The sequence below is a fragment of the Ptychodera flava genome, chromosome 13, assembly GCF_041260155.1.
Source record: "Ptychodera flava strain L36383 chromosome 13, AS_Pfla_20210202, whole genome shotgun sequence".
NCBI lineage: Eukaryota > Metazoa > Hemichordata > Enteropneusta > Ptychoderidae > Ptychodera > Ptychodera flava.
Genome location: NC_091940.1, coordinates 8,161,598 through 8,178,328, shown reverse-complemented (window position 1 = coordinate 8,178,328; position 16,731 = coordinate 8,161,598). Strand labels below are relative to the sequence as shown.

At 36.1% G+C, this 16,731-nt stretch overlaps 1 protein-coding gene across 2 annotated transcripts; it reads right to left on the bottom strand.

Moving 5' to 3' along the window:
- Positions 1–3,104: 3,104 nt before the first annotated feature.
- Positions 3,105–10,494, bottom strand: LOC139147310 (histamine N-methyltransferase-like). Of its 2 annotated transcripts, none has more exons than XM_070718358.1 (4): positions 10,398–10,494; positions 7,588–7,798; positions 4,684–5,025; positions 3,105–3,968 (listed from the first exon to the last, which is right to left on the bottom strand). In XM_070718358.1, the coding sequence occupies exons 2-4, from the start codon at positions 7,784–7,786 to the stop codon at positions 3,616–3,618; spliced, it is 894 nt and encodes a 297-aa protein (XP_070574459.1). In that variant the 5' UTR covers positions 7,787–7,798; positions 10,398–10,494; the 3' UTR covers positions 3,105–3,615. The 2 variants fall into 2 exon arrangements, with proteins under 2 accessions (XP_070574459.1, XP_070574460.1); XM_070718359.1 differs by lacking the exon at positions 10,398–10,494 and adding an exon at positions 10,090–10,132.
- Positions 10,495–16,731: the final 6,237 nt, after the last annotated feature.

The window sequence follows — 16,731 nt, the reverse complement described above, 5'->3', positions numbered from 1 at the left end:
TTATGGGTAGATAAGTGCGAAATGAAATTCCTTCGATGTCGACATTATTAATCATTTATAAAGGAATGAACCTAATAATTTAACTAGTTAGTTGCAATTTAATGTTATGATTAAATTTTGGAGTTTGAAAAGTTTAGAATTCTCCATAGAATAAAGCAAGGCAACTTTCTCAAAGTGTGTCTATTATTATTATTATTATTATTATTATTATTATTATTATTATTGTTATTGTTATTCGCATTACGATACTTATATAATTCTTTATTTAATTATCTATTAGTTAAACTCAATAAACTGTTGAGCCTTTCTCTTCTCACTCTGTAAAACAAAATTTACACTGTGTATTCAAAATGCAGGAAAAGAAACCTGGCAACAGAAAAATTACAAAAATGTTGAATGTACTGAAAGTAAAAAAATGACTAAAATTAAACCAAAAGCTACCCGGCAAGCCATCCTAATTATTTGAAATAATTTGAAAAGAAGAGCTAGATTAAATGTCTTCCATATTTCATCCACATTGTACATAAAACTTCTTTTTTAAACATTGGTTTCTGTGCCTTGGAATATACAGATCTTCTTTGTTTGCAGGCTTGGTATTATTTTTGTCGATCTGATGAACACCTTTAGAACATTCGGATAATAAGGGGCGAGATAATTCAGAACCTTGAACATTAAAACTTATTCATTGAACGAAACTCTTTCACGAATTGGCAACCACCTCAATCAAATATTACTTGGAGTGTTAAAATCGTAGTAAATTCCTCTAGCTGTCTTTCTATACGAAATAACACAGTGGTTTAACAATGCTCGAAAAATAATCCAAATGACGTAAAAGAAAACAGGTCAAGAGTGTTTTTTTGGTTTAACATGGACGTAATACTTTGAAAGCAACTTTACTACACTATTTTGACATGTTTATCCAAGGCCGGATATCATCAATTGAAAGACGTAAAACCTCTTTTTGCATAACACATTCAAGATGTTCGTCATTACAAACAACTTTTATACATTTTTCTATCGTAGATTTTTTTGGGGGAGGTTCCAATGACCATCACCTTGGTCTTTTCTGAATTTATACACATGTTATTATTACCAAAACAGCTCGAAATGGATTTCATGTTATCATTTAGCATAGTTTCAAGTTCATGGACATTGTGGCCCACCACCTATGCCGCTGTGTCGTCAGCATACGTATTGATTTTTGAATTGTCTAAAGCTATAAGGGAAGATCATTAATAAAACGCAGGAAGAAAAGATGACCTAGAATTGAGCCCTAAGGGAAGCCAAAATTGGTGAAAGTGCTTCACTCATTAAAGCTAATTGACAGAGACCTATTATTTGAGAATATGATGCAAGAAAAAGCACACTTTTATCGAGCAGTCATACATTTTATTTTTTTGCAGCAATATGTTGTGATTCCTGAAGTCAATCAATAAAACTCCAATAAAGTTGCCCGTGTCAGTTTCTTGATATCATAAGTTTGTAAGGTAAGTAAGAGATATGGCCTATTTGGCTGAAACGAATATAACGAAAACAAGATTGTTTGTTGGACAATAAGTTATGAGGAGACAGAAAGTTAGAAAGTTATAAAAATGAGTGTATACTTGTCTTACCAATAACTTATATAAAACAGGTAAGACTGAATTGGTCTGAAATTTGACACGTTTTCCATCGCACCTTTTTTGAATAATGTTGTAACTTTGGAAGTTTTCCGTGGTTTTGGAAAGGAACTGGATGTAATTGCACAATTAAAAAGAAAACAATCAAAATGTTGCTTTAAAGCAGTCCACTTTGATCACTTGTAAACGGCGAAGAGCGACCAAGCGCCCACTAATTGAATTTTACACCAGACGATATTCCCATATTTGTGTAATCAAACGTCGATGACGAGAAAACCATTTACATGAGTCAAACCTGCGGCGAGCAAATACGACAGAAACACGAGAAATGTTGATAAACCATCGTTTATTAGACACTGTCAATTCTCTATGATGACGAATTGAAGAAGCGTTTTACCTCAAACTAACCAAAGAAGCTTTTGAGGACCAGGGAACAACTCATTGATTTGTTCAGGTTGGGAAACTGTCACACCATAATGATGAAAGAATCTGGGTTTATTGAGGCAGCTGGCCACACCCGGCGCTGCACAAGATTCATAATCAAGTCACGTCCATGGTCATGCTTGACAAAATCTATAGTCACTGCCTGCAAAGCAATTATGAAGTTTCAGTCACCTCTCATTCAAGAGAAAGAATAGTACCTAAACGTTATCATTTTGCAAAATTGCGTTCAGTGTAGAAGCCCGGAATATTTGTCGTTGGGATATGACAGTCGTTGAACGTCGAAAAGGTTCACCGACCTCTTGCAATACTTGTTCAGCTGGACAGTTTCTGAATCAGTACCTGACGGTACGACACAGTTCAAAGTACTTTTCATCATAAAGGTACAGTTAAATTTCTTAGTGAAATCGAAAGTATTATCAATGCGAAGATAGTTTAATTGTTTCACAGTATCATTGGAGTATTTTATGAAGTACACGACACTTAAACCGTATTCTCATTGACAATATCTGTTCTAATCCCCTATAGTCGCGAGTTTGAAGACTTCTGATGATGCCATAATGGGAAAATCTTTATAAAATGTCTGTTTTTTATTCCTGACAAGTTTAATTGATTTTAAAAGTAATATAGCTTTATGTCAATGTTTAGAAGAATGTGAACAGAGTTCGGCAGTCCTTCACCAATTGCTTATGATCAATTACAAAAAACAACAAACCTGTTTGTACTTTCTAAAGCTATTTTAAATAAAATAGAAAGACAGGATTTTTTATTGATAGTACAAATACGACCTTGCTTTAGAGGGCTAATTATGGTCTCAAACAACTTTTTGGTTTATTTTGCATCCTACTTATTCAGAATTCAACTGATAGTAGGACATGGCGCCAGGGGAACATAATCGAGTCGCTAAATATCTTCCTGCAATTTAACTGAAATTGTACCACTACCGTTGGTACGTGCTGTGCTTTTTAAGCGGGGCCTGTTTACCTGAACATGTGATAACCAACCAGGCTTACACTGAGAACAGAATTAGTAGCATAAAGTTACTTTTCATATGAAACAATTGTAATTTAATGTCATAATAACATTTAATGACGACTATGCGGTTGCTCTATTAATCTACTTTAGCCGATTTGACATAATTACTGCCAATTTTTCAACCGACATCGTGTTTTCCATTATCCATAAAATCCTTTCGATGAATATAGAACTAACTAACACAGTATCTTTGCTTGATCATGTCATCCTCTATACCGGTCCGATAACTGTCTAATGGTTGAATGGAATTTGTCTTCGAGCACATTTATAGGTGGTCGTCGATGCAGGTTACCATGTAATCAGCGTATTTACTGATCGTTTAGTTTAAAACGGCGTAAATTTAAATTTTGACTGGTCGTAAAAAGAAACATCCTCTATTTTATATTTGAGGTTATTTGGCCAATAGTATAACATCTAAACTATTATTTACTACAGGTATCTTTTAATTTTTGCATTCTTTTCGGAAAGAGTGTTTCCCGTGCGGCAGTTGAAGCTAAACATATCTTTTTAAAAATAGTAGTCATTCTTTTTTGAAAACAGTTACTTCCTCGTAGGCCGGGAATATCATATCACTGCCATCCGAAAGGCATGATTCCTTCAGCATTGCTGTGATTTCTTCCACGATCTCCCTGGCAGCTGTCTTTTTAAAGTCCAGAATCTGAACAATGAAGTCAAGCATCTCGTTTCCATCCTTGGAGTCTTCCTTGAAGCATTCGTTTACCTTGACATTTCTGCCTTTAAGAATAATTTGAATCTTGGGTTTCGGTAGCTGACGTTGCATCACTTCTCGTAGGGCAAGAGCAGAGTTATAGGTTTTCATTTCAGATTGACCATAAATTTGATGAATCTTTGCCGTAATTTTAATCCAAGCTCCTTCCAAAAAATAACAAAGAAAAAATAGATAAACTGTCTGCAAATATAATCAATATATTGACATTGTCATTCCTTTCAGCAATCAGGTTATGTACACCACTTAAATTCTTTCATATTATACGATATGACTACTCTAAAATGTTTACGTCAAACATAACTATTGGAAGAGTAAATGTCAGATAATACACTACTGTTGGCATTTTCACGATCAGTCGGTTGTTTATATAGACCTAAATACTTAAATGGTGTTTTCATTAAAGGGACAAAGTCGGCCATTTTTTATGAATTTCGTTTGATACGAGACACTATTTATATTGTTTGACATGATGAAAAATACTGAATGAATGGGTGACCATGCACATATTCGATCCCTGGTTTAGACACGATAAGTGAAACCAACGCGAGAAAGAATAAATGGTCATGACCATTTATTCTTTCTCGCGATGGTTTCATTCAATTTGTCTAAAACCTGGGTGGAATATATGCATGGTCACCCATTCATTCAGTATCTTTCAACATGTCAAACAATATAAATAGTGTCTCGTATCAAACACAATTCATAAAAAATGGCCGACTTTGTCCCTTTAATGAATTAGGTCATAGATATTCATTCGACCCAAGCGAGGAAACAATAACGCTTAATAGCTTTAACAATTCGTTCGATACAAATGCAAGGATCACGATGAAATAAACGGGCATGGACAGATGCACTTACCACTACTCATGATATTAAATAATATTCCACCTTTGTTGAGTAGCCCATATAGATTTTGAAAGATGGCATCAGGGTCTTGAAAATGATAGGCACAATGCAGGGTATGTATTATGTCGAACTTGAAGTCGTCGGTAAACTTTTGAGCCTCTAATTCTTTCAGGTATTTCTCTATGGTTATCGGATGGAACTTGAAGTGGGTTGAATTCCAATTTCCTCGTCCGTGTCTAGACGCAACCAACTCCTTGAAGCACCGTATTTCATCTTCTGCAGGTTCGACCACAGTGTATTCTATCCGTTCGAATCTTCTTGACAGTGCATCGATGATTGGAATATCACTGACTCCTTGTGAAAAGATGTTAGTATGAGAAAAGTCATTTAACGGTTGAATGCATCGAATTGAAGTGGCTTTGGTAATTTGCATCATAAAATCACACAAGCTATTAACCTTGAAAGAGATGTGGTGTACAAATAAATTCGCAAATACCCTAAATACCCTAGAGAAGAAAACGTTCACAGACGTCAGTACGATTATACGTAGAGTCATTCCCAGATTTTTTGAATGTGTACTTCCTACTATTATCTAACCATATATCATATTAATATATGAACTAAAGTGAACGTGAGGCAACATCTATAACTTGGGTAGACATATTCCAATTTTAGAAAATCATAATAACCGCCATCCTTTCGTCGTATAGGTTAGCAAAAAGGCCAATTACGCCCCGAAAAACCGATTCAGTTCGGGAAGCCAACTGAAGGTACAACTTTTGTCAAATTCCGACTCATCAGTGTAGATTTAATGAAAGTGATCCGGCATACAGAAAAAACACTTCAATTCCATTACTTTCCCATTTGAAGTGATTACTTAAACCTGACTATATAAGACCGTTAAATAAGCGAGTGAATGTAAGACTACTATGCGACCCAAAAATATCTTAACAAAATCTTTATAAAATCTTAACTGACAAAATAAACTTAATTTTCACTTTGTCTTTCAAAATATTTACAAATCTAATGACTCTTTCATATTGCACTTGACATGTTCTAGCCTCATTAGCAATGAATGTGTGTTACCTGTTTTGTTGTAAATAGTAACTGAATACGTAGGAAAGTGCATTAATTTATGAGTGTCATTGATATAATACCATTCATCTAGTTATAGCATAAGGCTAAAGTAAGTAAATATTTTCTTTGCGTCCATGTGTGAGTAACGTTTTGGGAGTTGCTCGGGAATAATAGCAAACATTTTGCCTAATTCACATCGTTGGCGATAATCTGCTACAAAACCAAACCAAGGTCTTAAAAATTACTTTTTACTGTGCAGTAGTCGCGTTGAACAAGCACAAGAAAAATTTATAATACACTTTGTGAGTGGCATATCGAAATAAGGAAAGGCAAAGTGAACATCTTATTACATGTACATTTAATAATCAAAGCATTCACTGTATTTGTATGAGATATATACGTTTTGTGAAATATTGGTTAACAATTCTCAAAATGGACGCAAATCGTTTAGTTAATCAATATTATACTTGCCAATTCAGAGAAGCTGAAAACGATTATATATGTTGGGCAGTACAAGTGGAGGAATTATTGTTTTCACATGCTTTTGGTTTTGTTTTCTTAAATCAAGGAGTTTGATGAACATGCTTTTATAAATATTTTAAATCAGGGAATATGTCAAGTTTATTTTCAATCATAATAATATGATATTAATTGGATTATGATTAAATCGGATATCAATTTTAAAATAAATTTTAAATATGAATCATATCTTGCCATTGTAGAGGACAGAAACTTAAGAATTGCTCTGTATAGTGAGCCTTCTTCACTTCAGTTATGAAGAGAATCTGATCGTAAACATGAAGTGCAAAGACATGAGAGATTATATGTAATCTTTGTTGAGTCGAAGATGAGTTACACGTTTCTTTAGTTTGCCAATATTGCAATATATGACGATTAACGTAAAATAATTCTTATACCTTTATATTTTCATAGAAATCCTACTTACTGGAAATTTGTTCAACTTATGCAAATTGGAAGTCAAAGTAAAGTGATTTCTTTCTTGTGCATTTACACATAGAGACTGAAGTACCTTGGTTGGCTGAAATTTCTCAATTATAGATTGTAGTGATGAAGTAAGGACTTGTAAACTAGATTTGGGTACCCTCTGTGCTCTGACGCTAATGTATACTTGATGTATCGTTTTACTATAGGCCAGAACATAGGGGCAGTCTGTACATGGCCTTCTCCAGGGGTATTGGATGATGCCGTACGTCGTTGGTGACAGACTCACAAAAGACGGTAAAATTTTCAAAAATAACAAGTGAACATAGGCCACTTGGAACATATAGCCAATTTGTCACGATGTTATAAATAATTTTCAATAGACGATTATTTTGTATTTTTTTTTTGAATGTTTAAGGTTTAGGGATGTTTTTAGTCTTATTTATTTATTTATTTAACTTTATTTACTGTCGATAACATGTTCGGCCAATAAGGCTGATCTTCCACAAGGTCGACAATTAAAAATTTACAGAAGGACAAAGGAAAAAAATACAAGTACAAATACAAACAACTAATCAGTCTTGGTGTCATGCGATCGTATTCCCACATTAAATATCATGTTTAAGGGACTGGTCAGTTTGTTCGGCCGGGGAGGGGGTTCATGGATTATTTTTGCGGACATCAAAAAGTGGCTGACTCGTAACTTAGAATTTTCAACCAACGAGTAGGCTAACAGTGAAATGGGGCGAGTTTTGTCAGATGAACACGTTTTGTCAGATAGTCGTCTTTACAAGTATACGTAAACGTTATCGATTCGCCTCAAGTGAGAAAATATGCATTATAAGTCATCTATATTTTCCTTCACTTTTCATCAACAAAGTTGTCGAAAAAACTTACCATTCGACGTTCCGATCGCAAGGACATGCAACGCAGAACTTGAATCTTTAACGTTACAAAACTCGAAGTTTCCGAAAATCTCCTCGATACTTGTCTGTCGACCTTTGTCCGAATGATTGTAACCATACTTCTTCAATGTTAGAAACCTTGTAAAATATTCCTTTGGATACAGATGTAAGGTTTTCACCACTTGCGTCATACTCCTCAAGACCTGCCGTACGAGGAGGAGGCGGACAATAACGTTTATTCAACAGTCTTTACAATGTCGTGTTATCTAAGCTCATCACATTTCAAAGGACTTATTCGTGAATCACAATGATCGAAATAACAATAAATATCTTTGAGTGAGACCTGAAGGCCAAGGTTTTTCTTATCGCTTTTTCTGCCAATAGCATATCATTTGCATGGCGATTTGACCTAGATCAGCTGCGGAAGTCGCCTTACCGACGTCCTCGCTTACATGCCAATAGGTGCGCTATGACGATCGATGAGAATACATTCCGAACGTACTTGCCTTGGAAAATGACAGTCAAGCAACTGAAAGCTTACGTAAATTAGGAGAGTAGCAAATTCAATCAGCATCAAGCGATATACAGAAGGTATTGCCTAAATTAAAGCAAAGCGAACACGAAGACGGGTGGTTACCGAGTCCATTGAGCAAGAAACGGAGTCTAGCTCCATGCCAAGCCTAACTGACATAACATTCTTCTCTCAGGTTCAAAATTGAAGAAATCATGCACTTCTGGGATAAAAAACGTAGTTATCAGAAATTACTGTTTGAAATTTATCTCGAAAAAACAACAAAATTATGCATGAAAATGTCAAGCATCTACGTAAAAATCAACTGTAATTACGAATCATGTATTAGGGGCGACGTCAAAAGTTCAATGTAGGATAAAAAACTTAATTCCCTTAGTTTCCCCCAAACCCCCCACCCCCCCCCCCTAGAAACTTAATTGACTTATATTGAACCTGTTGCCAGGCTCTTTCTATTATAAAGCAAAGCTAAGGATCAGTCAATTTAGGGGTGAAATAAAGTAATGCATCGTTAAAGCCCCACTAGCTGTAACTCGTGAAATTTGTTGACCTCAAATTATCTACCTATTCTCTCCTTTATGAAATCTACCCTCTGAAGAGATATGAACTTTTACTGCATTGGGAAACCATTCCTTTCAGAAACATTTGACATGTAATTTAAAATTTTAACGGTCATTTTGATTTCCTGGCATTTTCAAAAATTGGTAATATTAAAAAGGAATCAGAACATACAATGTCATAGTTGAAAACATTCACCCTTGTGGATTACATTGGACTACTCTGTGCGGTTTATATGAAGATTTCAGTGCAGATATGCATAGTATCAAGGGTTTTAGCTTTTCTGCATGGGGCTGTGATTTAATGTTTGGGCGAACATTTAATCGCAGTGTAATCTTTATCTTGTTCAAAATTGCATAGCCCCGGCAGGTAGTTAATAATAAGTGTGTACACAGACCTAAATGACTACATTGTCACCAACTTTTTTTTGAAAGTAAAATCATAAAAATAATGCTAAAAGATACAGCTAGTGGGACTTAAGATTGGGAACACACTTTAACTTTGTGTTTCATCCAATGTAAATACAACATACTAACAACAAACTTGAAGTTTATCAATGAATGAACAAGAACAACAACAATAAAGTTCAGGTTTCTCCTTCCAGAGGTATAAAATCTATCTCAACTGTCCTGGTGGTTGTAACAACTCAGTTCACACCGCTCCATTCAGGCGGACTACACGTGCACCAGAAATGTAGCAAAATACAATTATAAATTCCGAGTGCAACCATAGACAGTAGAGAAACTACCGTTTATGGTGCAACAGAAGCCAACAGCCTGCATTGTTTACACTAAGGCCAGGTGCAGCTATACACGTGTTAAAACAACTCCCTCCGCTGGCTTCAACCACAGTCGCTTGGTGGGCTATTCAGCTCTGGGACTATTCGACCCATAGACGAGTGTACAGAAGCGAGTTTCTCGCTTCTGCACACTCGTCTATGGGGCGAATAGTCCCAGAGCTGAATAGCCCACGAGGGACTGTGCTTCAACACGAAAGTGTGCATTTCTGCTCTATTTTTTCAAAATATTCATTCCCCTGGCAATTTTTACCTTAAATCGATTTGTAGGATAGAAACTTTTTTAGGTCAAAACCCCCCACCCCCAAACTAAAAGAATTAAGTTTTTTATTCTTCATTGAACTTTTGACGTTGCCCCTTATGCGGAGTGGGTAAATTGCAGCATGAAAAAAACCGATCTTTCAAAGACCAAAATAAAGACAATATGGCTGTGAAATTCATTGTAGTCATCAACTCTTCGAAATAAAAAAATCATTCATTTGGACCATTGTTGCAAGCTAATACCAAAGAAACTTTACAAAATTAGTGTTATGACTTTTACGCTGAGGCTTTTTTCTATAAAACGGCAAAAATTGCCCGGTAATACAGGAGCAGAGTTTGTACACACTAACCCTAATATACGTAGAGAGTCGGCGAACGTCTCAGAGGATTGATTTTGACTGCAGTGCAAATAGGTCAAACCGGCGACGTGCATAGAATTACGCATGCGCAAGCAATTTTCCGGTGACATTGAGGAAAGGGTCTATTGATGTTGTGACATTTCCTTGGCTGAAAGGAGACGACGAGAAACGAGCAATCTAGGTCTGATTTCACATAGAAAAAAGTGAATACACTTGAGGACAGTACTGTTGGTACATCGTGATTTCAAATAGTAAATTACTTTTAATTGCAAAGCTATAAGCAAACAGATAAGACTTACCAAGGTGATTTAATGGCGCAGAAAGACCTCACCATGCAACGCGTGTTCGGTTGGGATTTTGACGCCTAAACATTGATATTAGGGAATCACGCATAGGCGCATGCGCCGTCGTACAGCTGCGTCACGTTATGTTCAAGGGCAAGCCCGAAAGACTTAGTCGCGTATGGCGGGTCTCCGTCTCAGTCTTGTTCAAGGACGTACTCAACAAAAATGGATCCGCCATTATTGCCTGAGGGACGTTTCGACATGATTAGGGCATGTCAGTGGTTTTACAGTCATGACATGAAGGCACCACTTAACGTACAACTTATAAGGCTTACTTTATGTACTAATTTAAACTTCTTAAAAAGAAGTTTCTCCCAAATATAACTTCTCACTGAAATATTGCGGCCTTCAGCCTTCCACAGACAGATTCGGACTCGCCTGTTCAATCAGAGAAGGAGTTTAACCCCGAAAGAGTTATACTACAGGTCACGTATTGATATTCAATTCTATTGTCAATCTTTATTATTTAACCAGAAAAAAAGCAAAACTTACAATTGCTGGTCGTTAAACTTTAACAATACAAGTACAACAAACATTATTACAATGATAACATTGCATAGCTCCAAGAATTTTGAGGACCATGGAAATAGTCCATCAGGACTAGTCTAGTCCATGGCCCCAAACTTAGGAAATATGTATAAAGTAAAATCAAAGATGACAACCGTAAAGGGACAGAAAAAACTCGACAGCTAATAATAATGAAAGAAAGAAACCAGAACGTTGTCGAGCTAATAAATATGACATCAATGCTCATTTGAAAAAGTTTCTTAATTTTAACTGCTCCAGTGACAAAGGTAGAGAATTCCAGTGTTTGTCAACTGCATATTTCAGATTATGTTGAGTAATTCGAAGTTTTGTGGGTGGCACTCGAAGGTTACCATCGTTACCTGCACATGTAAAGTAACCATACAGGGGACAGTAAAAAAAAATGTTCTATATCGTGTTGAAAATTATTATTCTTTCGATCAAATACAGACATGCCAGTGCATGAGTAATATTTGGTCAACTTAAATATGTTCATATTATTTAACTTGTGAAACTAGGGCTCTGAATGAGCAACAAATCTAAAAAAATGATCAAACGATATTCGACGATATGTTTGTTTATCATACTTGAATTCTTTTAGGTCGTATGTCATTATTGTTCGTCCTCAATAAATTCAATCATTGGAAAAATGTTAACTGTTAAGTTTATTCACAACCTTGCTTTCGGCAACTTTGAAAAGCTCTAATCACTTTTTGCTGCCTATCCTGTCATATCAGTGTCCTTTGCTCCGGGGATTACATTTTTAGGAATATCTGATACACTTTATGTATCGAACAACTATTATGATCATGGGTGAAGTTGGTGCAATGTCATGGCCATATTGACCTACCAAAACTTATAACATTGAAAAAATATTCCATCTTTGTTGAGTAGCCCTTATAACTTTTGAAGGACGAAACCAGAGTCTCGAAAAACATACGCACAATGCTGGGTGTGTATCAAGTCGACTTTGCAGCCGTCAGCAAACTTATTAGCCTCTAAATCCTTCAAGACATTTCTCTATTGTCACTGTTTGAACTTGAAGTGCGACGCTATTAATCCCCGAAGGTTCGACAACAGTCAGTGTACTGTATCCGCTCGAATCTGCACGACTGTGCATCTACGATTGGAATGTCACTGTCTCCTGATAAAAAGAGACTGTCGTTACAGGAAAACATTCTTTAAAGTAATTCTATCTTAGTTTGCATCTAAAGTAGCCAATCACAGATTTCCAATTGGGTGACCAAGCAAAATGAAAACGCCCAATACTGCATGCCGGTAATGAGTTAACCGGCTTAAAGGTATACTGTCACCTGTTCCAATTTTACCACAGTTACCATGGAAAGAGAAAATCTAACCAATCACAGATTTCGAGCGGGTGGCCGCTTTTTAAAAACAGCGCCCTCAGATGCGCATTTTTAATTCCAAGGAACGCCCCTTTGACCATATATGGGCATATTTAGATTACAGGTGACTGTATACCTTTAACTTACAGGCTTACTTTACGCAATTTTTCAGCTATAGGCGACTTACTTAAACATAATGACAGGTTTACGGTAAATGCAGTGTTGGAACAACAAAATTACCTGCTAGGTTGATAAACAAAGGGAAGTTATTAATTATTAGATATCGCTGATTTACATGTAAAATTATCACATTAAAGTTACATATTTAAAAGATGTGATGTATATATAAATTTACCGCGGACAATACAAGTATATGCATGGTAATAACGTACAAATAATAATGAACAAAACAGTTCGATATCTGAACAGTAGTACAAGCAGTACATGATGTCTTAAATAGGTAACCGTTCCAAACTATCATACTACACCGCACACGGTAAGGTTTTACCAACAAGCGACACTACAAACAGTTGGGTAGCAATGTCACGTTTTAAAAATAGCAAGAAAAGTAAGAAATTGTACTGCCAACTAGATGTACGTATTTTGATTAGTTGTAGATCAAATTCATCACCTTTGCCGAACATTGTAGTATGTGGACCTAAATAGAAACGTTAAGGTGCGGAATTGTGTTTTTATCGTTTTTCGAAAGTTTAGCTAGAAGTTTAGAAAGCTAAATTAGAATTGTTTAAATCTAAATCTAAACTTAGGAAGTCTAGCCAGAAACGATAATTATAGCTTTCTAAATAGCGTTCTAAATTTAGAAATTAGCTGAAGTTTAGAAAGTCGGGCCTCGGGTGAAAAACATTTTCCGAGGATATATCGGATAAAAACGTTAATTATCGCTTTCTATATAGCGTTCTAAATTAGAAATTAACTGAAGTTTAGAGAGTCGGGCCTCGGGTGAAAAAAAATCTTCCGAGAATATATCGGATAAAAACGATAATTATCGCTTTCTAAATAGCGTTCTAAATTTAGAAATTAGCTGAAGTTTAGAAAGTTAATGTTCCGATTGCAAGGAATTACAAAGTAGAATTCGAATCTTCAAATTTACAGAAGTTTCCAAAGATCTCCCAGATACTTGTTTGTTGACGTTCGTCCAGGAGATTATAACCATATTTCTGTCCGAAACCTTGAAAGTATATTTCTTTGGATATAAATATAAGGTTTTCACCTCTTGCATCATACTCCTCTAAATCTACGGCGGACAATGGTTTTCAGTTCAAAGGTCATGACAGGGTTGCCTTATCTGGTCTCATAGAAACGGTAAATGACCTTGCAATGATCGAAATAACTGTATCGATCAGAAAAGAAAAAATATTTTACAGCCTGTAATTTACCGCACAGGTTTATTGTCTGAAGATTTGCATATTAACAAAGACCAAAAAATCGCAAACTTGGCTGTCTACCCGGAGTGACCATGAACTAACCCGACCAAGAAGGCTATGAACAATGTCATTATTAAAAAAAATGTACCCAAATGATGTGAATAGAGGTTTTGGCTACTATGCATATTTCCTTCTGAAAGATACAGAGGGGAACAAATGGTGGCCTCGACTGGCCTGTCACTTAGAAAAAAAAAAGCCACTGCAGGTCTCTGACTGACCAGTCTGCAGCTTTCGGGCGGCGATCACTGGCACTGCTCGCAATACCCTCCGAGTCCTTCCGGCTTGGCCCTTTATTTATTTATTTATTTATTTATTTATTTATTTATTTATTTATTTATTTATTTGACAGGTCAACAGGCCAAAAGGCCAAATAACAGACTCCGAGAAAATAAATACAAACAAACAAACAAGCAAACAAACATTACAATATCGACAAACATAATGAAAATCAAAAATACAATATATACAGTATGAATACAGAGAATGGACCCTAATAAAAATACAAATATCTGGACACAAACGTCTTAAAAGCAGTACCGGGTAAAAAATATCCACAGAAATGTCATTACATAGTGTAACAGACCTAGGGATAAAAGCAAATTATCTAAGATTCAACCTGCAACGCAGAACTTGAAATAAAGACGGGGCCTGAGGCGTCTGAGTGGTGCATAAAATGGCAATTGATATAAAAGGTAGGGACAAGATAATCTCGCTGAAACTATTCCGTTTAAAAAAGTCCGATCTAAAACCTTCCGCCGAAGCGAGAGAGAAGGGACATTAAAATGCATGCAGGACTGTTTGTAATCACTATTATAGTACCCAATAAACTTCAGACACATATATTTCAGAAAACTTTTTAAACTTTCTCTACATCGTCACTCAAATATTGACAGTTTGGAGACCAGCCCACAGAACAGTGCTCTTATCTACTTCTTACTAAAGATACTAGACTTGGTTCAAGTCGGTGAATTTTAAAAAAAATAAAATCATTTATAATAGTTTCTCTTGTGTCTCTCCTATTTCGTACAAACCTATCCGGAATTTGGCAGCTCACGCCAGGTTTTCCCAGCGATTGAATGCGTCACGTTTGAGTCTGCGCAGTAGTGAGTTAGTTTCTGCCGGATTCCGGGTGAAACTCCGCTGTATAGCGTTCACTCCACTCATCGCGTTCACCCTACTCATCGCGTCCACTCACGCGCGCGTTTCACATGAAAGCAGAATACAAATCATTGCGTTCACTCCACTCAAACATTCACAAATCACAGACTTGAACCAGGTCTATAAAGATACATACAAGGATGTCAAAGCTCTCGGAGAAGAACATGCATTACAGGATCTCTTTATCAAACCGAGCATTATGAAAGCTCGTTATACATTTCTTCACTATGCCTTTTAAATGATAGATTAGAAACTAAGATAACACCCAAGTCTCTGATTTCAGACACTCTCTTTAACAGACAATCATCGATTGAATAATGTTAAGCTTCCACAAAGTACACCAATATCCTCATGTAACAGTGTACAATCGCCTATAGAGTGAATTTTGCGAGAGAATTTAGAGTCGTCAGCATACACGCTGATCTGACTGTGAAGAAGGACATTGGGAAGGTCGATAATGTTTAAGACAAAAAGCAGGGGTCCTAAAATTGAACCCTGAGACACCCCTGATGGGACATGGGTGCTAAAGGATGATTTACTGACTGTATGTCGTATGTATCACGTTCCGCATGAAGCGCTTCCAATAAATACATCTCGTAAAAAGATGTTAAATACTGCAGTAGTGCAAATGAAAAAATAAAGTGTCGGATTTTAATCCGATAAATCCGCTTTGGTGGTTGAAGGAACTTCAACGTTGTGGCAGTGGCAGCAATTAATGAATAAATAAATAATTTAGTAAACCAGTTAATTAATAATTAATTAACTAATAATGTTAGTATGATAATAACTATCGCTTTACTTAGAAATAGAAGTTTCCCTAAGTTCCCGTACGTCTGGAGAGTTATACTGTCACTGCAGACTCAACGTTTTTCTTCTGGATTTTCGAGAACAGACGGCTGCAGGGTCAAATACAGTACGTTGTATTCATTCACGACATTTCTGTGATTGTCGGGTTGGTGACAGTCATTTAAATAGGCAAAACACCGTTAAATGCCATTAAAATATCCCTGAACCTTAAATTATCCATAAATGTTTAATTAATAAATGTGAAAGTGACCAAGGGCTTTTTAATAAATGTCAGTCGCATTCATCTTTGGAGATGCATGTTTATGTGGCCAAGGCCCTGAGTGCCACTCTAGATGACCTCATGTGAGACAAATGCACGCCACCATAAGGCAGCACGGACAAATAACTGCACGTATATGTAGGCTTGTCACATACATCGCCATCAGTATTCACAGAGATCAGAATAAAGCTGACTGATCATGTACAGGTGGACGCTTTAAAGGCCGTAGTAGGTATATAGTAAACACACTTTCAACTAGATCCAAACATTAGGAGCTCTGTTCACTGTATGTTTGCTGGGTATAGCAAAGAGCTGTGCTTGATGCTCGAAACAAACACTCTGAAAACTAACTGTGCCCCCAAAGTGAAGATAGCCACGATGACGACGATGTGATTGAAAAACGTGCTGAACAACGCTAGTTATATTGACACAGACTGTATTGAATCTACTTTTAGTGACTATGGCAATTAGTACGGAAAAGAATTGCACCATTTTTTTTAATTTAAACATATTTTTGCCTTCGTGCCTCAAAAAGACGGTACCTATACTTCCATTGATGGTAAGTTAATATAGACATTGAAATAAGAGAAACTTTCCAAGTGACACAATCAGATATATAGGGTGTGCACATCTTGGAAATCCCAGTATTAGAATTAGGTAAGATCAGTGTGATAAGCTTATGAATTATTTACACAGTTTCATCCATAAAGTGTTCACAAAAAATGGAATGGTTCTCTAGAAATGGTTCT

Coding starts and splice junctions, on each gene's coding strand:
- LOC139147310 (XM_070718358.1), bottom strand. CDS start 7,786: ATGACGCAAGTGGTGAAAACCTTACATCTGTATCCAAAGGAATATTTT. Junction 5,026..7,587: donor TGCGATCGGAACGTCGAATG/GTAAGTTTTTTC, acceptor TCTTTTCACAAG/GAGTCAGTGATATTCCAATC. Junction 3,969..4,683: donor ATTTAATATCATGAGTAGTG/GTAAGTGCATCT, acceptor ATTTTTTGGAAG/GAGCTTGGATTAAAATTACG.